Genomic DNA, 27,506 nt, shown 5'->3' on the forward strand with positions numbered 1-27,506 from the left:
GTCCTCCCCTTCGGCATGTCCCCTCGTGTCTTCACGAAATTCGCAGAGGCAGCCCTTGCCCCACTAAGGGAAGTGGGCATCTGCATACTAAACTACATCGACGACTGCCTCATCCTGGCCCACTCCCGATAGTTACTAAGGCACCTCAGCCACCTAGGGCTTCAGGTCAACTGGGAAAAGAGCAAGCTCGTCCCGGTTCAGAGCATCTCTTTTCTCGGCATGGAGTTCGACTCAGTCTCAATGACATCGCGCCTCATCAACAAGCACGCGCAGTTGGTGCTGAAATGCCTCCCCTTATTCAAGCCAGGCACGGCTGTTCCACTAAAAAATTCCCAGAGTCTCTTGGGGCATATGGCATCCTAATCGACGGTCACGCCTCTGGGGTTGATGCATATGAGACCACTTCAGCACTGGCTCAAGACTCGAGTCCCGAGATGGGCATGGTGCCGCGGCACACACCGTGTATTCATCACCCCCGCCTGCCGCCATACTTTCAAACCCTGGACAGACCTCTGTTTTCTGTGGACAGGAATCCCCTTACAGGTGTCCTGATGCATTCTGGTCACCACAGACGCCTCCAAACAGGGTTGGGTCACCAACCTGGCACCAATAGGCATGCAGCTGCTGGCTCCTGGAAAGGGCCCCAGCTGCGTTGGCACATCAACTGCCTAGAGTTGCTGGCTAATTCGGGGCAAGCATGTCTTGATCCGTTCAGACAGCACCGTGACTGTAGAGTACATAAATAGTCAAATGCGCTCCCCTCTCATGTCACAACTTGCCTGCCATTTCCTCCTTTGGAGCCAGCAGCGACTCAGATCGTTGCGCGCCACTCACATCCCGGGCAACCTCAACACGGCAGCAGATGCGCTGTCGTGACAAGGTACGCTCGGCGGAGAGTGGAGGCTTCACCCCCAGTCAGTCCAGCTGGTTTGGAAACGGTTCGGCAAAGCACAGGTATACTTCTTCGCTTCCCAATAGACCTCCCTGTGCCAGCTCTGGTACTCCCTAACGGGGGCCCCTCTCGGGACAGACGCTCTGGCACACAGCTGGCCCTGGGGGCTTCGCAAGTACACATTTTCCCCAGTGAACCTACTTGCACGGGTGCTCTGGCCGGTATATCAGATTCCTTAGAGGCGCCCGGAGGTTGAACCCTCCCCGGCCAAGCCTGTTCCCCTCATGGAATCTCTCAGTGGTCCTCTCGGGCCTCCAGAGACCCCCTTTGATCCGCTAGAATCAGTCGAGCTCAAGGCCCTCTCCCTGAAGACAGCCCTCCTGATCACACTCGGTTCCATCAAGAGTCAAGTAAATTTAATTTGTATAGCGCCATTCACAACACACTTCGTTTCAAAGCAGCTTTACAGAAAATCAGGCATTAACAGAAGATAAAACTGTAATGTCTATAATGTCGATGAGTCATCATTGTGTAATTAGATAAAACACGATTTTGAATTGTGTTTAAAAATAAATAATTAAATAATTATATTTATAACCCCTGTGAGCAAGCCGAAGGCGACTGTGGGAAGGAACACAAAACTCCATAAGATGTTGGTTAATGGGAGAAAAATAACCTTGGGAGAAACCAGGCTCACTGTGGGGTCCAGTTCCCCTCTGGCTAACATCATGAATATAATGCCAATATTACTTGTGTATAGTGCAAGTCATGGTTTAAAATTATTAAACTAAGTGTTAAGGGACAGTTTTTAAACAGATTTTGTATGAACCGTAAGATTAATGAATAATGTCTTTGAAGTCCATCCTATATTAACTGCAGAAGTTCACACAGATGCAGTTGTCCTTGTTAATTGACTGATGAAGGGTTTTGTTGGTAATTGATAGTCTATATATTCCATTTCAAGAGTGTAGTCCATCAATAGACAAAGGTGAAGCAGGCAGAGATCAGTGAGGTTCATCGCAGTTCAATCTCACCTGTAATTTAGGTGAGGTTCGGTGTGGTCCGTCCAAGGTTCATACAAAGCATATGAAGTATCCTATGTCTTATGGTTGGAGGTGGCATCATTTCATCCTCTGAAGTCCATCATAATAGACTGAAGTGATGTATGGTTGGCAACGGCTGCATGAAGTCATCATCACTCAGAGACACATAGCAGTGGAATCCAACACGAAGCAGGAATGGAGCTGAATCCAGCTGGTTCTGGTGACCTCAGGATAGGAGTCCCGTGGTTGAGACAGGGAAACAAATAAAATGATGTAAGCATAGATGCCATAAATTTATTGCAGAGTTAGAGATCTTGATCAATGGTTCTGGTTTCTGGTTCCGGCAGACCAAACTAAAGCAGCGTCGAAGTGAGCGACACGTCGAAGTGAACGACAGACAGGGAATGTCTTGGTTACTGTTGTAACCTCCGTTCCCTGATGGAAGGAACGAGACGTTGTGTCCTCCCGGCCACGACGCTGAACCGAGCCACTGTCTGGGGGCGGGACATGCAAATTCTGTCTGCCAATTTCTCATTGGCCTTTTCTCAAGTTCAGAGATGCGCGAGGCTCTCAAGAGAGACCCCTAGTGTCGCTTCTTCGACACAATATCTCGTTCCCTCCATCAGGCAACGGAGGTTACAACGGTAACCTAAAAGTTTTTACTGCTTAAACATAATGCACAATTATGATCACATATTGCTAGGCCTATACACCCTTATGAACACAGTGGCCTTTATATGCTACAAACTTTGACCAAAATATTTGTTCTCAAATGGTAACAATATTAATGAATTTACACAGATATTCCTTGAATACTTACATGATCTTAGCTCTGAAGTATCAAATGCTTTGGATTAACATTAAACACATGAAGTTCTGATAACACTGCCTTTAACAAATAGCACAATCAAACTACCCATCAGAAACACACACACACACACACACACACACTTCTTTTTTTGGCTTGTTTGCTTGTACTGGTTAATGCACTTTTATATTTTTCTGTGCTATTTCTACAGAATTTAATTTATGGTTTTTATGCTTTCAGGGGTTGAACGCTCTGAAGGATTTTCTGTTTGTCATCAAGTTCATCATTCAGTCTTTTTATTTCTTCACATTTCGTTTTTGCAGACTGGGCAATGAATATAAGATTCCCTACACTTTCTGCCTTTAGTGCAAGGTCATCGGCAGATTGCTTCATGGCTGAGGCATCTTTCTGGAGGCGTGCTCTCTTTTTCTTTAGCTCAGAGAAAGTTTCCTTTTCATGTTTTATTTTTCCAGCCAGTGCCAGCTCCTTTAAGTCTTCTCTGTTCCTCAAGATGTGCTTTGATTCATGTTTTCAACCTCTATTTGTCTATTGACTGAAACCTGTCTCCACTGTTGCATTTCCATGCGAGAGCATTAGGAGGAGTGCCACAACATTCCACAGTGTTTCGTACACCACCTCTCCTGCAAATGTTTCATAGAATGGGGTGTCTACCTGACCTTTGGCAGGATTTAAGTCAGTGAAATCTGCCCTTCTCTTTGGCACAGTCACCTTGATGAACTTCCTGTACTGTTAGAAAATTTCTTCACAATTAAGGATGTCCCGATTCGATACCTGGATCGGTATCGACTTCGATACTGACATTTTTAGAAGGATCGGGTATCGGTCTGATACATTTGGCATTTTGGCATTTAGAAAATTCCCTGATTCTCCATGGCTTGGACCAAAACAATATAAAATCCCCTGACATTCCATGTCTGGAATAGACTTTTTAAAATTCCATGATATTCCATGACATGTGGGAACCTTGTAAGTCATGTCTGAAATCTCACCTCTTTACACTGGCCTTTTGAGTCTGAAAAATGAAATGTAGGACACATTTTTGGAGTGTTTGTATTTTAGACTACTGGTGTTTGTGTATGTGGTAATATTTAAGTGTTATGTTTTAAATTATATTACTGTAAAAAACTTTATTTATAAATTATATAAAGCACAAATGCTGTGATTTTTAATTACAGTTGAATTCAGAGGTTTACATGAACATGGTTGAAGTCATTAAAACAAATTTTTTTAACCACTCCACAGATTTCATATTAGCAAACCATAGTTTGGCAAGTTGTTTCGGACATCTTTGTGCATGACACAAGTAGTCTTTCCAACAGTTGTTTACAGGCAGATTGATTCACTTTAAATTGACTATATCACAATTCCATTGGATCAGAAGTTTACATACACTAAGTTATCTGTCCCTTTAAGCAGCTTGGATTTCCAGAAATTGATGTCAAGCCTTTAGACTTAAGCTTCTGATTTGCTAATTGGAGGTGTACCTGTGGATGTATTTTAAGGCCTACCTTTAAACTTAGTGCCTCTTTGCTTGCGAATATCAAAATAAATCAACCAAGACCTCAGAAAGAAAAATGTGGACCTCCACAAGTCTGGTTCATCCATGGGAGCAATTTTCAAATGCCTGAAGGTACACATTTGTCTGTACAAATAATAGTATGCAAGTATAAACCCCATGGGGACCATGCAGCCATCATACCGCTCAGGAAGGAGACTCATTCTGTCTCCTAGAGATGAACATAGTTTGGTGAGAAAAGTGCAAATCAATTCCAGAACTACAGCAAAGCACCTTTTGAAGATGCTGGAGGAAAAAGGTAGACAAGTATCGATATCCACAGTAAAATGAGTCCTAAATCAACATAACCTGAAAAGGTGCTCAGCAAGGAAGAAGCCACGGCTCCAAAACCACCATAAAAAAGCCAGACTACAGTTTGCAAGGGCACATGGGACAAAGATCTTACTTTTTGGAGAAATGTCCCCTGGTCTGATAAAAAACAAATGTAACTGTTTTGCCATAATGACCATCGTTATGTTTGTGGAGGACAAAGCATGATGCTTCCAAGCCATAGAACACCATCCCAACCATGAAGCATGGGGTGGAAGCATCATGTTGTGGGGGTGCTTTGATGCAGGAGGGACTGGTGCAGTTCACAAAAAAGATGGCATCATGAGGAAGGAACATTATGTGGATATATTAAAGCAAAATCTCAAGACATCAGCCAGGAATTTAAAGCTTGGTCGCAAATGGTTTATCCAAAAGTACAGTGACCCCAAGCATCCCTCCAATGTTTTGGCAAAATGGCTTAAGGACAGCAAAGTCAAGGTATCACAAAAAGCCATCTCAAAGCCCTGACCTCAATACGAACGAAAATTTGTGGTCATAACCTAAAAAAGCTTGTGTGAGCAAGGAGGCGTACAAACATGACTTGGTTAGACCAAAAATTCCCACAACTTATTGTGAGAAGCTTGTGGAAGGCTACCCAAAACATTTGACCCAAGTTAATACTAACAAAGTGTATGCAAACTTCTGACCCACTGGGAATGTGATAAAATAAAAACAATCTGAAATATATATATTTTCTCTACTATTATTCTGGCATTTCACATTATTAAAATAAAGCATTGATCCTAACTGACCTAAGACAGGGAATGTTTTTCTATTATTTAAATGTCAGGAATTGTGAAAAACTGAGTTTAAATGTATTTGGCTAAGGTGTATTTAAACTTCTGACTTCAACTGTATATAAATATATATTTCACATGTGCTGCATGTTTCACAGTGGATAAGTGCATGTAAAGGGGTTATAAGGGAAACTATGCGGCGAGAACTGGGTTGTTTAAGTTAATGATAAACTAAAACAAAAACACACATGGTCCTCGATCAGTCCTCCACCCTCTCAGGCAGACCACAGCCGCTCCTCTCCAGGCAGAGCGGAGTCAAACCTCTGACCCCCAGTGGACAGAATGCCCCTCCGCGTTTCTGGCGGCACGTGGGGACATTCCTCTGCCCCTGGCAGCGGCCCTACTGCTCCAGGCTCGGTACTGCAGAAACGCTGGTATAATTACATCTTTTTTTATTTTAGTATCGACTTGCAACCGAAGTACCAGTATTTTTGACAACACTTGTCCCCTGACAGAGAGACCATTAGATAGTAGGCTTTTGCAAAAGAAGTTCGTACAGTAGTTAGTAACTTGTCCAAATAACAAAGTGGCTTTAAGTTCCATTATGTGCCGGCCATTTGTGTTCATTTAAAATCGTTATGAAAGGTCAGTGTGGGGTTCCCTTGCTTGGAACTACTGCCTTATTAATACATTTTTTGTTTGTGAAAAACCAGCTACTCTTAAAGTTCACATGGTTTTGTACCACTGCTTTCACAAAGGCTGTGACTGGTAGATCAGCAGGATGACTGGAATGACTGTTTGTTTCTTACTGGCTGGTTTGCCAGAAACTCAGCAGGCAGAATTAATGGGGACCAAGGAGAAAGCTGTGTGCCTTCCTCTTTCCTTTCCCTTGACATGGATCCTTCCCCTTCAGAACACTTTACTGTGTGCATGTTTTTACATAAGTACAGTCTACTTATCTCAATATTTTTTTCAATTTCATTTCCTTCCTTTGCAGGTCATTAAGCACATCAGGATGTAGGCTGGCAGAACAACAGGGACAGGGATCCCAGCTCATCACTGTGGAAGAGAAGCTGGTATGAACTGAATGTGCTTCAGAGACTTTGACTGATTTTTAACTGTGTTGGGTTTTGGATTGTACAGGGTCACATTTTTTTTCATAAAACCTGGTTGAAAATCATACGGATCAAAAGAAAAAAAGACAGACCATAGGTATTTATATTATTTTAATTGTTTTTGCACACACACAGTACTGTGCAAAAGTCTTATAAGATGTTTAACAAAAACATTTGTCTTAAGATTGTTAGTTGTATCTTTAGCTGTAGTGTGTCAATAGGTAATATACATTTTAGACTCCCAAACATTCCATCTGCAAATAGAATAGAATAGAAGAACATGTAGCCCTGCAACAGATGGCATGGTTCCCAGAGACCCCCACTGAACATCGTGTCAGTCTGGGATTACATGAAGAGACAGAAGCAACTGATACATTCTAAATATAAAAAAGAAATGTGGCGAATTCTCCAAGAAGCTTGGTAAATCCTATATATATATATATATATATATATATATATAGGATTTACTGCTATGTATATATATATATATATATATATATATATATATATACACACACAAACACTGGTGGCCAAAAGTTTGGAATAATGTACAGATTTTGCACTTATGGAAAGAAATTGGTACTTTTTTTCACCAAAGTGGCATTCAACTGATCAAAATGTATTGTCGGGACATTAATAACATTAAAATATAATATTTCAATTTGAAATAAATGTTCAGAACTTCTTAAACAACTTCAAAGTGTTCTCATCAAAAAATCCTACACGTGCAGCAATGACATCTTTGCAGATCCTTGACATTCCACCTGTCAGCTTGTCCAGATACTCAGGTGACATTTCACCTCACACTTCCTGTAGCACTTGCCATAGATGTGGCTGTCTTGCCGGGCACTCCTCACGCACTTTATAGTCTAGCTGATCCCACAAAAGCTCAATTGGGTTAAGATCCATAACACTCTTTTCCAATTATCTGTTGTCCAATGTCTGTGTTTCTTTGTTCACTCTTTTCTTTTTGTTTTTCTGTTTCAAAAGTGGCTTTTTCTTTGCAATTCTTCCCATAAGGCCTGCACCCCTGAGTCTTCTCTTTACTGTTGTACATGAAACTAGTGTTGAGAGGGTAGAATTCAATTAAGCTGTCTGCTGAGGACATGTGAGGCATCTATTTCTCAAACTAGAGACTCTGATGTACTTATCCACTTGTTTAGTTGTACATCTGTCCTTCCACGTCTCTTTCTGTACTTGTTAGAGCTAGTTATCCTTTGCCTTTGAAGACTGTTGTGTACACGTTTATATGAAATATTCAGTTTGAAATATAGCCTTCATTCCTTATTTATATATATAAATGTTTTTTAAATATACATTAAATATATTTACATTTCATTGAGTCCTAACATCAGAATCAGCTTTATTGCCAAGTATGCTTACACATACAAGGAATTTGTCTTGGTGACAGGAGCTTTCAGTGTGCAACAATACAAAAACAGCAGCAAGACATAGGTAATTAAAAAAATAAAAATAATAAAAATAATTAATTATACGTACATACACTCACCTTCATACATACACACACGTAGTGCAAATCTATTATATAAAGAACAAAAATACAGTATATTATGTACAGAGCAATGTATGTAATGGCAGAAGTGGATCTGTTGGATAATATAAATAGACTTGTGTATTGCACATAATTATATAACATGTTGGTTGTTTTAGCCTTGCGCTCCCCCATTTACAACAAATTGTTAATACTCTCAGAAGGTTAATACTCTCTCAACACACAAAATGATAAAGTTTGCTAATCTTTATTTATGTCCTTGATGAGACAACAATGACCTTGTTTACCTATGAGACTTCAGACATTCAGTTGGCCTGAATATGTAGGATGAGTTTGGCAGAGTTGGGTGTTTGGGTGGACTGTCTGATTGTGTCTGAGCAGGCAAGTACACCCCGCCTGGTTGAGGGCTCTTGTTTAATAGTTGGGGCCATTCTGAAGTGAAGCTGCAAAAGGGCCCCCGAAAAGAGAGAGTTGAAAGAAAAAGGGGGAAAAAAAGTCTGACAGTAGCAGACCCACAGGAAGGCAGCGGCTGTCCTTTTATAATTGGCCACCAAGCTTTCATTGTTGTTCTCTCAGTGTAGTCGAGCTTTGCCCACTGAGCAAGCTATTTGTTTGTACTGGCTACCTGTCTTATTCAAAGATAGGGATTATACACTTACTGCAAGCATTTCCAGTTATATGAAACAAAAATGTGTTTTTGTTCCTGTAGATTTGTTTTTCTTTAATAGAGAACTTCATGTATTCATTGCACTCACCAGCCAACAGCTCGCAATACTGTTAATGTGACCCTTACTCAAGATAAAAAAAAGAAACCCAATTATATTCTGAAGCAAAATATTAGTACAATTTTAGATGATACAAGTAAAAATTTTAAATACTAGTGCAGCAGTATTTTGTCATCATGTCAATCATCTTCTGTCAGTTAAGTTATACAACACGTTCTTTTCACTTAAACACATTATATATAAAAATAACCACTGCATTCTCTGAAATGAAATTGCCTTTTTTGAGGGCTGCAAACAGTTGCCGATTGTTTCTGCAGAATCAAATATATTTGAGGTGCTCAGCTCTGTAAAGATTCTTGGTGATCTGAGATCATTGTAGAAAGTCATGTAGAATTTATATTGTATCAGCTTGGAGTGTTTTTCTCTTTGACCAGAATAAATTGTACTAGACATTTCTTTGGATCTCTAATTTTCATGCGTTACCCTGTGATTTATCCCTGAAACATGAAGACATGTTGACCAGGAAGAATGTAGATGGGGTGGACAGAAGGCATCACGAATAGCTTCAAATTCAGCTTTCTAAGGAGTTTGGAATTTGAACTCAAACTAGATTTTAAGGTGCATTATTTAATCATAAAATGGCTTTTAGAGAGCGTGATTGAAAATTTGATTAAAAGATAAAACACTATGACTTAAAAAATATACAGTATTTGCCCTTATTGTTTAGTATTTTTGTTATGTTGTTGGTGTTATAAAGTCATATTGATTTAATTGTTCAGAATGGTATTTACAGTGTATTCAGTTACTAAAAAAGGTGATGTAGGTAACATAGTGATGCAAATGAGACATACACCAGTTTTGATCTCACAAATCAGAAACTGCAGGTTGACTTCTATAGCTAAACTAAGTCTTTGCTTACCAAAATTCCAAAGCGGTACTTGTTGGTCATATGGTCACATATGAGCATGTTTAATTGCAAAAGTCAGTTGTTTTCAGCTGTACAGGATGAAATACAGTGAAGAGGGATTCAGATTTTATAAACTGGACCTCCCAAGTGGAGTAAAAATGTAATGTTGGGGGGGGAATCCAAACTCTGAATTGCATTTGTCACTAATTATACAAACACTTCCGGGTTTCATCATGGGATGCGAAACCGGGTATCTCATGCTGCTAACACAATGCACTTTCGGACCTACCACAAGGTATAATTGCCTGCTTGCATGTGAAGTGACATGAGACATGTAAATTACCAGTCATGGTTCGTTTTGTTGTTATGTTCCATCATGTTACTACAATAATAGACGGGTGTGCAACACAGTCTCATTTAAACGGTCCGCATATCAGAGCCGCTGCAGACGTGTTTGAGCTCATTATTTTAAAGTGCTCACCTGTTTCATTCTCCCTCTCTCTCCTCAACAGTTCCCTATAAATTTTTACTGTCTTGTCTAAGGATAAAAAGGCAAATATCAATAAAACGAATATCATATACTATCTGCAAAATGCGCATATATCGTTTAAACCGATACAATACACAAACCTCACAAAACTTGAGCAAATCCAGTGTCCTGTGGAGCGCTCATTTATCTACTTCTAAAGCACGTATTCAATCAGCCTCTCCTCAGCAGTTCCAGTTCCTGTCACTTTTAACTTTCTTTTCTAATGATAAAAGACAAAAATCAATAAACCTTCTATTATATACCATCTGCAAATATGCAGATATCGCATTTAAAAATATGTAATTCACGATCTTCATGAAAATTCAGCATTTTCTTCACATTGAGCACTCATGTAATATCTTCCCCTGAAGTGTGTATTCTATCGGCTACAATCAAAACTACAGGATCTGGATCAAAAGTTCCTCTGATTCACAAATCATGAGTCAATCCATGACATTTCAAGCAGGTGACCCAGGCCATTTAAACTGTCAGGAGAATGCTGCTTGCACTTGACCCGCACGAGTGCGTGAGTGCAACTTCAAAGTAAAAGTTCTTCACATGTGCTTTACGTAAATGTCTTATTCACTATGAACTGCATGTACTATTGATTTGATTCTGTATTTTTTTAGAAAATGCGATTTGCTAATGTGGACATGCCATTCATGGTTGCTGGACTACTATGTGTACTGTTATTTCCTTCTTCCTAATACATTAACTAAATTACTAAAATTTGATTACTAAACATAAATCATAAGAAACAGCTATCACCATTTAAAAATACAATATTATTTTTTGTATTATTTATGTAAAGGTTAAGGATTTGGGTGAAATTTAGTAGATATAGTGCTTAGTAAGAGGTTTTTTTTTGTGGAATTTTATGTGTGTTATTTATTATATTCAATTGTGTGATATTGGCATCTGCATCAGCATAAAATAACCCATATCGGACGACCACTATTCCCATGTGATTGATGCCTGAACAAGGGTTTAGGAAAATGCCAAATGTTATTAATGTTTCGATCAAGTTCTTTAAGTCAGCTAATTAACTTTTAAAATTGTTTAGAAACAAATTAAACTTGAAATAAGTTTCAAGTACCTTTTTGAAAATTAAAAATGGAAATCTGTTTTTTAATATCCGATTTTGAAGAGGAGCAGAATAAAAAATATAAAATCTTTTATTCCTTTTGAGATCTAGTGAAATTGCTTGCAAATTTACCATTTTGCAGTGCAGTTACATATGTGGCATGGCAAATGATGGTAATTAGAGTCCTGCATGATTGTGGCAGTGTCCTGGCACTTTCTCCTTCTGGTGCCTGCACTGGCTTGCTTTTGTTGTTAATTACAATTTGATTAAGCATGCTGGGCCATGAGAAAGCCTGCATTGCTGGCCAGTGATACAGACACTCACACAGAATGTCTGAGCCCATGCAGGGATCTCTTGTAACCATGAGTCTTACACTAACCAGCCTAAGGATCTTGGCTGCTTCTAACGCTCATTTATAAGGCATGCCAGCAAGATTTTTTAGGCTATAATTCCAGAATGCCAGCTGGCTGTATGGCATAGGGCGATTGTCCAGTCTTTATGGTTGTAAAACAAACTTTTTATGCCAGTCTTTTATTGAAAGTGCATGTGTTTGCACAACGAACATTTTTCTCATAAATTTTGTATTTTCAACAATGTCGATAATGTCGACTAAACATTTCAGCCCTAATGCAAATGGTATTATGCTATCACCTGCTTTATTTGCTTGAATAAATCTGGGTGTCTGTCTTTATTAAGTTTGATTTGTTGCCTCCTATCGTCAGAAAATTGCGACAGCAGCGTTTACAAATAGGTTTTTGCTGATCTGTGATGTTTCCCTTTTCATCAGCCTCAAATTACCTTGCTTTTTCCACTTTTCATTTCGACAAGATTCAGTTGAGGCTCCGCAGCAGCTTTGCTTGTCGTCATCTTTTGCTTGTTGTGAGCGTTCGAAAAGTTCGAAAGTTCCCGCCTCTGCATGGGTAGACCCGGTACTCTGTACCCCGGTACCTTCAGAAATTCTGGTATCGTAAATACTATTTTGTTTGAGTACCGACTTGGTACCGGGGTACTGGTATTTTTGACTACACTATGTATATGTGTGTATATATATACACACACACACACACACTGGAATTAAATGAGAGTGATGATATTGTTACAGAATGTTCATTTTTGAGTGAACTGTCAGGTGACTGTCAAACATGTTTCCTTAAATGTTGGTGTGGCGTCAATAAGCTCTAGGTAGACTGAATTCAAGATGCAGCAGTGATCCCATCATCCTCCTCCCCCTTTCCCTTCTGCATACATCTCAAGTGTCTGTTTTGTTTAGTTGTCCCCTCATACCAGGTGCTTGTCCAAAAGAGAAAAAAAAAAACAAGACCGGCAACTAGGTCAAAGGATATGGCTCTTTGAAGAGGATCTGACAAGAGGCTTTGTGTATTAGCTGCTAAATGGTATTTAATTTGCTTAACACTTGAGAAAGTAACCTTTAAAGTACTCAACAGCACCTTTGTGTGGCAGAGGAAGGAGACTTGCACCAGCTGTAGTGCACTGTGTTCGTCACATCATTTCCACCACCCTGTGGTTTTTCAAGTGGTCCCAGCACAGTTTTTTCTGTTCATAGTCTGGAAATTATTGACAATGTAGCTGCTTGGTCTTTAATAATAATTATAATTGGTCTGTGATTAATGTAGTAAATGTTACTTAATTTGAATTTCCATTATATTCCCACAGTTGGCTATTCATTATTTTCCAGCATTCATGACAGAAATTGTTTTGACTGAATGGGTGTCTGGGTCTCCTGTGGAATTGTTACTGCTTTTAAGAAACACCTTTGCAAGCCCTTTTTTCTGTGTTGTGTTGTTAACTTGGAATGCTACAGTGTGCCGTGAATTGGAATAGTTTTGTATAAGCCTCTGTTTATATTATTTTCAAAGGAATAGAAGGGTAGGTATATGCAGGGCCGTTACCGCAATATACATTGAGTGGGACAAGTCCCTTCCCCCTCCCCATATAATTGATATCCTTGTTGCTGTTCTGCTGCAGTCAATTATGCATTGCCGTATAGTTAAGTTTTGCATGAATAACATAAAGGTTTAAAAAAGTTTAACTTTTTGCATGCTCTGTAGTCTAACATTGCTCGTCAATGTCATTTGAGATTGAGCCAATCAAATTGATGAAGGCGGGAAGCACGGGACTCAAGTTTCAGAAACCAAGTGAAAACCTCTTGATTTATTCCAGTGGCACGCATCAGCAAGCAGTTCAGGTTAAGAGAGTTAGTGTCATGTAAGATGAAAGTATCGAGCTATACATGCAAAATTTGACCACTATGGACCACTTTGACCATATGATTAAAACGTTGTACCAACCGATAGTAATTTCCAATGGTGTAAACTATTCACCATTTGGCGAAATTTGCCATTTGAATTGAAAATATGTCACTTACAGTACGGAATTCAGATGTCATTCATAATTGTGAATGTGAAAACATTAACTGTGCCTTTTTCAGCATATCAGAGCAAATGTGTGTATATTGTAAAGGAATTGAATGAATGTGGTTATCTGGCAAGCTTCTGAAGTAGCATTTTAGAAAACTCACTGGACATTGTCTAAGAAAAGTATCAATAAGTTTTTAGGTTGTGACAAGGACAGTGTCATATATTTGTAATCAAATATTATTAGGTAATCATTAACAATCAGTTTAAGATTTTCTAAATTATTTCTTTGTCTTTAATTCTGAATTGTGTACAGCATCTCCTAAGAGACTTATTTTTATTTTGAGGATGTCTTTGTCAGGTCTGTGCTCAAAAAATGAGCCACCAGTTAAAGGATTACTCACTCATTTACTCACCCTTATGTTGTTCAAAACCCATTGGAACATAAAAATTGATATTTTAAGCAACTCTATTCCATAGAATAACAGTGTCTAGAGAGTAGGAGCTGTCAAGCTTCATAAAGGACAAATACTATAAAGCACTATTAAAGGTTTAGTATAAAGACATAACAGTAGTCCATATGACAAGTGCACTATATTCCAAGCTTTCTGGGACCATAGAAAAGCTTAGTGTTGTAAGGTGATTTCTAAGGTGGTCCAAATTTTGTTTTTGTATGTCAAGTTCATCGTTAGGATTATTGAAGAAAAAATTGGTTTAAGATTCTACTGGAAGGAAAAAACAATGAGGGACAATTTGAAGACAGTAAATTGTGTTTTTTTTTTTTTTTGCTAGCCAGCTGATGTCATGTTACAGATACATCAGTGATGACAAGAAATTCAAATTGAATTTGTCTTTTCTTTGATCACAAAAAAAGAAAAGATGACTGAAACTGGCATATTGCTAGTAATGCAGACACAGTGTTTGTCTTGTACTGTGTGAACATAAAAAAACAACTGCATATCTTTTAAAAACCCAAAGTATCACATTTTGGACGCATTTAAAAAAACACACACATTTAAAGCCTTTATTCAGAGAATTATAATTTACTATTTTAAAGGACCGAGTACCATTTTATTTGTGACCACAACAACATATATATATTGGCCCCCTGTAATTACAAACAGGTTGTGTTCCTGGAAAATGGTTTCCTTCAACTCCGAAAACATATAACAATTCTGCAATTCATAAAACAAATCTTAGGGTATGCTTAATTCAAAAGGACTCCAGAGGCAATTATTATAATTGCACATTACCTTGTCAGGTATCACTCACTGTTAGTATACGGTTATATACAGTCACACAAAATAAGCCTTGCATAATTAGTCAGGAATGAAAACGTCAGATGTTTTCCTTCCTACTTGTGATTTAATGATGGATGATTAAAATGAATGTTTTGCCATTCCTGGATAAAATGTATCTTATATATTTAGTTAAACCAAACTAAAATTTTTCTGCCAGAAATGCATTTGAAATTTAAAACATTTGCTATTTTTATTTTTTATTATTATTATTATTATTTTTATTTTTTTTAGTTGCTGCTGTTTTACTTTTATAAGTAGCAGCTCTCTTTTCATCCCATCAGTCAACAAACTGCTGCAAGTGTTCTTGGGATCTGATCACTCACTGGTTGTCAGCTCAATCAGAGGTTGATGGCTCATTTAAATTCAGTAATAACCGAAAGTGGTGACTTTCAACTCCGTGATTGAGCTGTTAATCTCATGAGTTCACTTCAGACAAATTCGGTCTAATTTAAGAAAGGCTTTAAGTGGCCCTATTATGTTTTTTTGTATTTTACCTTTCCTTCAGTATGTAACATAGCTCTTTGTGAATGTGAAAGGTCTGCAAAGTTACAAAGCACAAAGTCCACACCAAAGGGAGTTATTCTGACAACTCTGCTCAAGAACTACAAGAAACCACTGGATTGTAGTCCATACTTAAAGTGTCTACGTCACTATGAAACACATTTGCATAATGCCCGCCTAAGGACAATTTTGGCCCACCCTCAAACAAACGTGGTTATAGCCGAGGCCAGGATGAGTTGGGTTAGTGTTGTCGCCATGTCGAGAAGATCATTTTTTCTTCACTGTGAAAGTAAAATCTCTTTGTTTGGACTTCCAAATGCAGACAAATTGAAGTATCAGTGGTTAAAAGTTATTTTTAACACTATTTCTCAGCAGTACACCCACAAATAATGGCGGATTTTCAAGTTGGTTACCCCTGAAAGTTGTTGCAGTTCCCAATTTGTTCCCAATCTGGCACGGAAAGTTCAAATGCAGAGTTTTGTGTTGTAACTACGGTGTACACCCAGTGCTCAGCTGTAGGCCTCTGCTAACCTGCTAGCTTATGTTATTGTGTTGAAATAGATTTGCTAATCAGCTGCGAGCCCAATTTACTTACAATTGTGTCGAATTATGCAGATTGTTTGTTGTTCTTACTATCATGAGTACTGTGAAAACTAATCAAGTGTGGAGATGGATTTATTTTTATGAACAGTCATTTTATGTCTGCAATCCATGGTAGTGCTCTGCTAACTTGCTATGTAATGATATTGTTTTGGTAAGGGTTTTATTATTAAGCTGTGGGCTGGCTTTTACCTAAAACTGTGTAACAAAATGGTCGATCTCAAGTGTCTTTATATTGTGTATAATTACAAGCTGTAATGTTATGGCCGCTATCCACGGTAGTCAGTGGCTAACTTGCTCACTAATTCTCTAATACAGCCCGTAAAATGCAACAGGGGGTAAGCCTCTGTTCTCTGTTCATATCTCGGGTGAAAAAGTTCAGCTACCCCCATTCCAGCAAACTTAACTTAGATGCACTACGTGTCTTTTACTTGAAGCTTTGTTAGGTTCACAATAATCAACAGTGTAAGAAAGCTACTAAATTAAAACTTACCACTGTGAAATGTCCTGCTATATTCGTGCTTGCGAAGGTGGTTCGGGTCGATCAGCTTGTTCTTCCAAACTTTTATTATCGGACTTAAACTGGTACGGCAAAAACCGTTTGCACTGTTACCATAGTTACAGTAGTGTTTACGGCTGCTCAGGAAGACTCGGGTGCTGAAACTCCGTTATGGTAAGGGGCATTACATTTCCGACACACGCATATGACATCACAACAGAGTGGGCCAGCTGACCAATCAGAGCAGACTGGGCTTTTTGGAAAGGGGGACTTTGAAGAGACGGGAGGTAAATCAGAGCGTTTGAGCCAGAGGATAAAGAGCGGGGAAAATAAATGTACAGTATGAGAAAAATTAGGTGTTTTTTGATCATTAAAGCATGTAAATCTATTCTAGTGGACCCCCAAAATAAAATTATGAACCTGTAAATTAGCACAATATTTCATAATTGTCTTACTGCAAGAGTGCACGTAGCAAGACTTGCGTTGTTAGCTGTCTAACTAATAGGAATAAATTAGCACAATATGAGCTCTTTAACAAATTCATTTTGAAAGAATTTGAAAAGAATCCATTGCTGTCATTTAATAAATCAAAGAAATTGCTATTCCTTGTTGCATAACAATCTTAAAAACCAGCTCTAATGACATGTCTAGCGAGTTGGTTCATACAAAAAAAACACAACTTTTACTTCCATACTTAAATCTAAGCATATTTTAATTGGAAAATAATTTATGGAATAAAGAATAACATTGGGATTTGAACTAGCATTTGGTGTTGTCATGTGTCTATAAATTAGACTACTATGTAATAGATTACATGTGTGTAGTAACTTGTACAGCCGTGGCCAAAAGTATTGGCAGTGACATCAATTTTGTGTTTCGCAAAGTTTTCTGCTTCAGTTGTTGTGGTGTTGATTCACATTGTTTCTAGATGATTGTGCAGAGTGATCAGATGCATTTTAAATAATTGCAAAAAGCTTCATTGGCCAAAACAATTAACTTTATCACAAAAACGTCTCGGGTTACATGTGTAACCCTTGTTCCCTGAAAAAAGCGGAACGAGATGTTGCGCTGCTAAGCGCTACGGGGAACAACTCTAGCTGTGAACCAAGCTGAAAAAGTGTGTGTAACACGTCAATGAACATTGACCGGAATTTATAGCCTCGGATAATGTAACCTGATGCACCTGCGGCCAGGCTATAAATGGATACGTCACCAGGTGTCGTCAGATACTTCTTTTTGAAGAGCAGTCCTGGGACGTCCCAGTGCGGCAAAGCAGCGCAGCATCTCGTTCCGCTTTTTTCAGGGAACAAGGGTTACACATGTAACCCGAGACGTTCCCTTTACAAAAAGCTTCACTATGATGCTGCGCTGCTAAGCGCTGCGGGGAACGCAATACCCTCGCCGCCGCACTTGGGGCTGTCCGGACCCCTATGGTTGTGCAGTGTACTCACAAAAACGCGAGAGGTCTCAGACATGAGCTTGAGATGTCGACTCAAGGGCATAAGAGCCCGGAGTAGCATAAACATCTAAACCATTAAATTTTGATGAATGTGTGCGGAGAGGACCAGCCTGCCACATCACAAACTTGTTCAGGCATGAGCTGAGATGTCGACTCAAGGGCATAAGAGCCCGGAGTAGCAAAGCATCTAACCCATAAAGTTCGATGAATGTGTGCGAAGAGAACCCGATCGCAACACAAACTTGTCATAAAAACTGATGAATGTGAGCGGAGAGGACCAGCCTGCTGCATCACAAACTTGTTCAGGCATGAGCTGAGATGTCGACTCAAGGGCATAAGAGCCCCGAGTAGCAAAGCATCTAACCCATAAAGTTTTATGAATGTGTGCGAAGAGAACCCTATCGCAACACAAACTTGTCATAAAAACTGATGAATGTGAGCGGAGAGGACCAGCCTGCTGCATCACAAACTTGTTTAGGCATGGGCTGAGATGTCGACTCAAGGGCATAAGAGCCCGGAGTGCAGAACATCCAAACTAAAAAAGTCCAATGAATGTGTGCGGAGAGGACAACCTGCCGCATCACAAACTTGTTTAGGCATGGGCTGAGATGTCGACTCAAGGGCATAAGAGCCCCGAGTAGCAAAGCATCTAACCCATAAAGTTCGATGAATGTGTGCGAAGAGAACCCTATCAAAACACAAACTTGTCATAAAAACTGATGAACGTGAGCGGAGAGGACCAGCCTGCCGCATCACAAACTTATCCAGACATGAGCTTGAGATGTCGACTCAAGGGCATAAGAGCCCGGAGTGGCAAAACATCCAAACTATAAAAATCTAATGAATGTGTGCGGAGAGGACAACCTGCCGCATCACAAACTTACTGCAGAGGGAGACCTCTAGCCAAGGTTTTAGAGGAGGAGAGCCCTCTGGTAGAGTGCGCCCTAAAACCTACTGGCGAAGCTTGACCGCGCGCCTCGTAGGCCCGGGCAATAATGAGGATGCGTCTTTGAGGGCACCCCGCCCACCAAGCCTTGGCAAACCGCAGTGGCCACATAGAACCTGGCAGTGGCGAGGCAAGTGCCCGCTGACAGTTCTTTCTACAGAAAATCCAGAACTGAAGCAAACTGGCAGTAAGCTGGTTCTGTAATAAGAACTTTAGTAGAAGGAAACGCATGCAGGCGCATTTGTGCTATGTATGCGTTACTACGATCAGCCCCGGGGGGACTGGGCGACTCTGGGAGAAGTAGAAGAGACATTGCGCTATCAACAGAGGCGAAGAGGTCCTCTTCTGCCCTGTAAAATCTACCCAGATCAGTTCCAAGTGGAGGGAGCCCTAGCACTTGAAATGGTCTCGATAATCTGAAGAGAAAACCCTGTGAACCTCATTTGGTACCCTTAGGGGCCAGACATGAAATGTTTCACAATTCGGGCCAAGGATGAGAAGGTCCTCCCTGTTTGGAATCGCCCAAGGTGAGCCGTCGAGGAGAGGAATTAGCTCCGAGACACACATCCTGTTCGGCCAGCACAGCGCCATTAATAGGAGGCAAGACCCTTGCTGGTGAACATCGCCAAGACTCCCGGGAGCAGAGAAACCGGGGAAAGAAATGCATACAGACGCATTCTGGGTCATGTATGTGTCTTAACGTCCAGACCCAAGGGGGCTGGGTGATTTCAGGGAGAAGTAGAGGAGACATTGCGCTATTCATAGAGGCGAAGAGGTCCTCTTCAGCCCTAAGATCTCATCCAAACTTGTTCTAAGTGGAAAAAGCCCGGCATTTAAAAAGGTCTCGATAACCTCAGGAGAAAGCCCTGTGTCCCTCAATTGGTACCCTTAGGGGCCAAACATGAAAGATTCCACAATTTGGGGCAGGGATGAAATATTGCCCTGTGCCTGAGATAGAAGATCCTTCCTGTTCGGAATCGCCCAAGGCGAGCCGTCGAGGGAAGAGATTAGCTCCGAGAACCAAGCCCTGTTCGGCCAGCACGGTGTTGTCAGTAAGAGGCAAAAACCCTTGCTGGCGAACTCTGGGCAACTACTACCTTAGGGTGGAGTTCTTAACTCCTCCGTTGGTATTTTCTGTCTGGACCGTAAATCTGCTCCCGTATACGGGCATCCAGGGATATAACTGACCTGAGTGACAGGAGCTTACCCTGGGCCCTAAGGAGAATCTGACGTGTCAGAAATACAGCTGACAAGAATGTGGGTCTCCTTGATGATTTATGTAAGGGGCTACTGCTGTATTGTCCACCCGTACCAAGACATGGCAGCCTCAGGAGGAGGTATTTCAGGGCCAGAAATACAGCCATCAACCCGAGACAGTGACTGTGACAACCGAGCTGACGACCCTCCTATCCCCTTAAGCTGGATGACCACTTAAGGCCGCTACCTCGCCCGTCAGCGTCTGTCGTTAGCAGTCTGCGACAACAAGACGCACCTAGAGTGGGACCCAAGGCAGAAAACCGGGGTCTGAACCACATAGGAAGGGAACGAAGCCTGAGGCGCGTAACCCTATTTAGCCCAGGGGTTTTGGCCCTTGGAAGAAATCCCCTGGCTTTTGGCCACAACAAAAACGGTCTCATGAGCAGAAGGTCCAGAGGGATCACCATGGACGCGTTCGCCCTGAGACCTGGAAATCGTTGGTACTGATAACAGTGCAACCTTGACCTAGCCTGACTTTGCTCAGGGTGATCTGAATGGACTCAATCCTAGCGGGAGACAGTTGTGCCCACATTGTGATTGAACTCCATACGATGCCCCGATAGACAATGTTCTGAGTGGGAGAGAGGACCCCAGAGAAACAGATGAGCTAAGACGATGTCCCTGTGCTGAACTGCCAGTTCCTGGAACTGCGCTAGGATCAGCCAGTCGTCTACATAATTCAGAATGCAGATGCCCCGGAGTTGCAAGGAGCCAGCGCTACATCATGCATTGTGAATGTGCGGGTAAAAAGGGCTAGGCTGAGTGAAAGAACATGACCCTGGAAGACTTCGCCCCCGGAAGTGAACCTCAGGAACTTTCCATGTTGTGGCAGAACTTCTAAATGAAGTATAGAAGTGCGTCATAAGATCGATGGTGACCAGCCAAACGAGTTGTAGGGCTTGAGACATGACCGTCTTGACAGGCATCATCTTGGACTTGAACACCCACGGGTAGTTCAAGCTTTAAGATCTAAGCCAGATGCCACCCCTCACCCTCCATGGGAAACGGGAAGTGTTTAGTGTAATAACCTAACTCTCTCTCTGGAAGGGGAACACATACCATGCCCCCTTTAACCAGGAGATTGAGTTTTTTTTTTTTTTTTTTTTACATAAAAAGAAATCCGGTTCACAGTAGTGAGAACACGCCGTTGAAACACGGAAAAGCGGCGAGTGAATTAAATCCTGACGCCCTTATAAGACCCACAGAAAAGAATATATCCGGCAGAAGTTTCCACGCTGCCAGGATCTCTGAGATGGGTATTATATTTTAACACTTCCTGTTGAGGGGTTGTCGAGTGTTTCGCGTCCTGAATAAAATGCAGGAACATCAAAAACACCTAATTTTGACTGAAGCCTCTGCAACCCGAAACACCAAGAGGTGGCAGGAATGGAGGGGCTTCGAGTGGGTACCGGGAGGGGTGAAGTGAAACACGTGCCCCGTCCCGAGGGGAGCTACCCCCTAATCTAGGTGCAAGACCGTCAGGGTTTTCTCTTACTAGAATTTATAGTCCTGAGGTCTTGCTTCGGGGGCTGGTGAGGGCGGCGAGACTGTCCCCAATCCCTGGGAGGAGGAGCACGACTCGCCACGCTTTGCTTTTGAGCCTCCCTTCAGTCAGGACCGAGGCGGGTCTGAGGCTTGCTCGTCAAGCGCAGAACCCACACTCAGGTCGTCCAGGAGGTCAGCCTGGTACGCCTGTAAAACAGCATTGTGTGCAGAGCAGCACCAGCCTGACCTGCTGCTTGATAAGCCCTTCCCACTAAAGTGGAGGTTGTCCTACAAGGCTTTGAGGGGAGAGAGGGCTTCTTAAGTGACGATGCCGAGCCCGGCGAGAGATAGACCGCAAGCGTCTCTTCGACCGGCGGCATCACTGAATACCCCCGTGCCTCAGCACCCACGATAGTCGAATATAATGACGTCGAGGGTATGTGAACACGGGAAGAAAATATATATATATTTTTTTTTTTTAAATTTTAAATTTTTTTTTTTTTTTTTTTAGGGGTTCTCCATGAGCGAAAAAACTCTTCATGGAGGTTATCAAAGAAGGGAAGGGACCCATGAGGCTATTCCCTTTCTTAGACTGGAAGATAAAATCTATCCCCTAATTTGGAGCGTTTGGGGGTCTCTTTTTCGTGTGGCCAGTCCAATCTGGAAACCGCACGAGTAACAACATCGAGCAGTTCCTCCACAGATTTTCTATCGCGGACGGAAATCTCGGAGGCGGGAAGAGAATCGCGATCCACCTCATGATCCGAAGAAGCGTCGGAACGTGCTTCGAGATCATGTGAAGGACCAGCTGGGTTTGGGGAGAAAGTGAGAGAAAGGGAACAACCCGTCTCTTGCTCCTCAGCCAAATCCATGCAAGAGCCCCACGAACTATCTTTTTTTTTTTTCCGTGAGTGCTGACTCACGGAAAAAAAGCAAGCGAGGCGAGCACGATGCACTCTGCCTGTTAAAGCAAATCGCAGTGCTCGCACCCGCCCTGCTGCAACGCGAGAGCAGCGTGCTCTTACCCCCAAACAAACAGCAAAAACTGATGTGTGTCGTCTTCAGCTATAGAGCGAGAAGAGGGGAACACGCACCGTTTGCGGCTTTCTGTCATTCTCTCTTTTTTTTCTTTCTTTTTTAGACAAATATATATATAATATTTTCTAAACAGAAGAGAAAAAAGAAGAACGTTCACTGCACACTGCCTAACTGATTCTAACTCCTAACAGAGGAAAGAAAGTTTTGACAGGGTTTGTGAAACACACAGAATGGCTCTGAAAAAAGAGTTTCTGATGACACCTGGTGACGTATCCATTTATATGGTCAATGTTCATTGACGTGTTACACACACTTTTTCAGCTCGGTTCATAGCTAGAGTTGTTCCCCGTAGCGCTTAGCAGCGCAGCATCGTAGTGAAGCTTTTTGTAAAGGGAACCCAAATTTCACAGTTTTTTGGCCCTGGCGCAAAACGACCAGCTAACATCTTTTCACAAATCATCAGCAGCACCTGGGAAAGTATGCACGCGTACTAGTCATGTGAAATCACTCTTATCATTCTGATTGGATTATAAGAGCAGACTGATTGCTATAAAAGGAGGGAAGAAGTGCTTCCAATCAGTTTGTTCTTGTTCGCAATGGATACATCTAAAGAAAGATGTGCAGCCATCATCGCTTTGCATCAAAATGGCCTCACATGCAAGGAAAATGCTGCAAAGAATGCTGCACCCAAAATAACCATGGATCATCAAGAACTTCAAGGAGAGAGGATCAACTGCAGTAAGGAAGGCTTCAGAATGTCCCAGAGTGTCTAGCAAGTCCCAGGATCGTCTCCTCCTGAGGAGTCAGCTACGTTATTGTGTCACCACCAGTGCAGAGCTTGATCAATATTGGCTGCAGGTTGGTGTGATTACATTTGCACGCACAGTGAGGTGAAGACTTATGGACAATGGCCTGGTGTCAAGGAGAGCAGAAAAGAAGCCACTTCTCTCCAAGAAAAACATTAAGGACAGACTGAAATTCTGCAGGAAGTACAAGGATTGGACAGCAGAAGACTGGTGCAAAGTTTTTTTCTCTGATGAAGCCCCTTTCTGACTGTTTAGAGACATCTGGAAAATCAATAGTCCGGAGAAGATAAGGTGAACGCTACCATGAGTCCTGTGTCATGCCAACAGTGAAGCATCCTGAGACCATCTGCCCAAAAACATTGCCATGAATAAAGAATGGTATCAAAACGTCCTGTAAGATCAACTTCTCCCAACGATTCAGGAGCAATTTGGTGATGATCCATGCATTTTCCAGCATGATGGAGCACCATGTCACAAGGCAAGAGTGATGATGAAGTGGCTCGGAGATCATTACATTGAAATTTTGGATCCGTGGCCAGGCAATTCCCCGAATCTTAATCCCATAGAGAACCTGTTGTCAATCCTCAAAAGGCGAGTGGACAAGCAGAAGCCCACAAATTGTGATCAACTCTGAGCACTAATAAGGCAAGAATGGATCGCCATCAGTCAGTATTTGGCCCAGAAGCTGATATCCAGCATACCAGAGTGAATTGCAGAGGTTATGAAGAACAAGGGTCTACACTGTAAATATTGACACTCTGCATTTATTGAAAGTTTTTGCCAATAAAAGCCTTTAAAACTCATGAAATGCTTATCATTGTTTTCCAGTATACCATAGATACATGTGAAAAAGTAATATACAAATACTGAAGCAAAACACAAAATGTATGTCACTGCCAATACTTTTGGCCACCGCTGTAGTCTGCAGATTTCAAGATCTCCCTTGTTTCTAGTACTTAGCCAGTTAGCCTAATGTTATCTTTGCTTCTATTTTTATTTCCTTATGAGAGGACAACTGTTTCATTCGGTTTCAACAGCAATAGGTGACAGTGATTTTATGGGGTCAGTTATTTTATGAGTCTATATAACACAGACATTTACAATTCCCAATCCACCCTACTACTACTAGGCCTAACTGTAATGTGAGAATAGAGTTGACCCTCTGTGTCAGCTGCACCCTTGACTCTCTCACACCAGTAGTACATGTTGTTTATTTCTGTCAGAGAGTCTGTATGGTTGGTCTGTAATTAGCCCAGTTGTCAGACTGCTCACACTTGAAAGTTGTTATGCTATTAAAGAGCAATCAACAAGTTGGCTATGGCTGTTGATTTAACCCCAAGTTATTTCCAGAGACCACCTTTTGCCTTGAATCCTGTGATGTGATTTGCAATCCTATTAAATTGATTTGATACTAGCCATTAGCCAGGTATAATTACTCTATAATTACGCTAATGATGGAACGGTCTCAGTCATCATTTGACCACTGGATTTACAGAAATCATTTCACTTTTATGAAGACACATGGACAATACATTATTGTGCAATGTGTAAACTCTGCCTTCCAAAATGTAATATCCTGTGATGCTGAAAATACCAGCATTTGTTTAACACTCCCCAGGGAACCCGTCCATAATTCTAGAAATATCTGTTAAACTCAATATAGTATATACAGTACGCGTGTGTGTGTAATATATTCACACACACGCATACTGTATATACTATATATATATATTACACACACACACACACACTGGTGGCCAATAGTTTTGAATAATGTTCAGATTCTGCTGTTTCGGAAGGAAATTGGTACTTAAATTCACCAAAGTGGCATTCAACTGATCACAAAGGCTATGTCTGGTTTGGAAGGATATGTCATCCGGAGGTCATGTCCTTTGAAGGCTGCAGTATACCGAGTGTTCTCCTTTAAACAAGCCTTGTTTAAATGAGACTGCCTTCGTAGGATGAACGGAAACGTAAGGTAACATAGTTGCTATGACAGCACGCCACTCTTTAACAAGCATGAGTGCTTTGAGTGAGAAGGGAACAAATTCCCTTTAGAAGGGAATGTATGAGGTAAAATTTAGGGGTTGTAATGATGTAATGAGAAAAGAAAATAGATTTTACAGGTGTACTTTTTGTCTAATACTTTATTTTAATTGTACCTGCTGAGGTACTTCAACTTGAGAATCAACATTCCTTGTGTTTGAACATATATTTATTTATTTATTTATTAGTGTTATTTGTTTAGACATTTCCATTAAAGCAAAGAATTTTGGGTTGTTAGTGCCCATGAAGGATACACCTCATGCATCCTCCGAATTCCCATGAAAGAAGGTTTCATTCAAAGGCTACATTTGAAGTGTCCTACTTGCTTTTCTGAAAAGAGACAGCCTCTGACGTACACTGTAAAAAATAATCCTGTAAAAAATGGTAAACTACTGGCAGCTGTGGTTGCCAGCATCATACTGTAAAAATACAGTGTGTTACTGTTTTTGAAATTAACAGCTAAATACCGTTTTGTCAGCTACAGTATAAAACTGTAAAACTATAGCTATATGCTGTAAATTTACAGTTTTATACTGTAGCTGACAAAACGGTATTTAGCTGTTAATTTCAACAACAGTAACACACTGTATTTTTACGGTATGATGCTGGCAACCACAGCTGCCAGTAGTTTACTGTTTTTTTACAGGATTATTTTTTACAATGACACCCCAATAATTTCAATTCTAAATGCTATTATAACCCTGCACTTTATTTTTGTCATGGATTACAAAAAAGGAATAAAGCCAAGTTAGGATTTTTAAGTTTTTATTTTATTCTGATACAACACCAGATAACTTCTGCTCAATTATTGTGAACTAAAACAGGCAAATAAAAAAAATACAGGTAGTCGAGTAATATACAAATAAGCACCCATCAAAATGCAAAAACGGCTTAAAGGAGAACTCCGGTCAGTTTTAACATTGAGCTCATTTTTTTATAAATTTGGAGTGCTGTCAGTACAGAGAACAACGACAAAAATCGGTGTTGCCTACACAGTGTTATCCTCTTTTTAAAATGTGCACCCTGTTGACTTAAATGGGGCAAGTTTTAAACCTGCTTTTAGCCTCTTTTAGTCATTACAAGTGTAGTCGATTGTCGATCCACAGTAGTCGATTGTCGAGTTCATGCGCGTTCTCTTGAATTGCTTAGTTACCAATGATCGCGTGCGTGAACTCGACAATCGACTACTGTGGACTTCGACCGAAAAAAGGAAGTAAATACGGTATGTGCGCTGGCTAATAAAACATCACTTTTATTCATATCTGTCACATCTACTGCAGTCAGATTCACCGTGTTCACTCTGAATAAAGTCACTCACGTGGCTGTGCACTTGTAATGACACATCAAGGATGTTAAGAGGCTAAAAACAGGTTTAAAACTTGCCCCATTTAAGTCAACAGGGTGCAAATTTTAAAAAGAGGATAACACGGTGTAGGCAACACCGAATTTTGTCGTTGTTCTCTGTACTGACAGCACTCCAAATTTACAAAGAAATTAGCTCAATGTTAAAATTGACTGGAGTTCTCCTTTAAGAAAATACACAATATATAGAATTGACTTACCTGTATATAAAATACAAATCTAGTTTCAAATGAGGCTTCAGCAAACATTAGCCCAAAAACAGTTTCACTAAAACAATGTAATTATTTAAAATAATTAAATAATAATAAAACCTCTTAAATCAGGCTTTACAAAACACCAGCCCTTTTTAATATCTAAACAATTCTGTATAAACAAAATATAACACACCAGCCCACCATGTTTCTGAAAACAAACTGCATTTGTGGGGAGTGTCAGCTACATTTTAAATGAAGTGCCACTCAAAGTCCATAAGTCTTTTTAAAAGATATGGTCTTCTTCTGCACGGTTTTCCCAGATTTTTTGGACACCACTTTTCCCCTTGCAGCCTTGGTCCCCTTTTCTGGATTAATTCC

The 27,506-nt window shown here is 40.7% G+C and overlaps 1 protein-coding gene across 2 annotated transcripts in view; it reads left to right on the forward strand.

Moving 5' to 3' along the window:
* The window catches only part of LOC127643105 (NADH dehydrogenase [ubiquinone] iron-sulfur protein 4, mitochondrial-like), a 53,582-nt gene that overhangs the window by 7,513 nt on the left and 18,563 nt on the right, over positions 1 to 27,506 (forward strand). For both annotated transcript variants that reach the window (XM_052125676.1, XM_052125677.1), the window contains exon 2: positions 6,384 to 6,462. In XM_052125676.1, the coding sequence (XP_051981636.1) occupies positions 6,384 to 6,462 (79 nt within the window). The remainder of the gene's footprint in view (positions 1 to 6,383; positions 6,463 to 27,506) is intronic.

Source organism: Xyrauchen texanus, chromosome 4, assembly GCF_025860055.1.
Source record: "Xyrauchen texanus isolate HMW12.3.18 chromosome 4, RBS_HiC_50CHRs, whole genome shotgun sequence".
NCBI lineage: Eukaryota > Metazoa > Chordata > Actinopteri > Cypriniformes > Catostomidae > Xyrauchen > Xyrauchen texanus.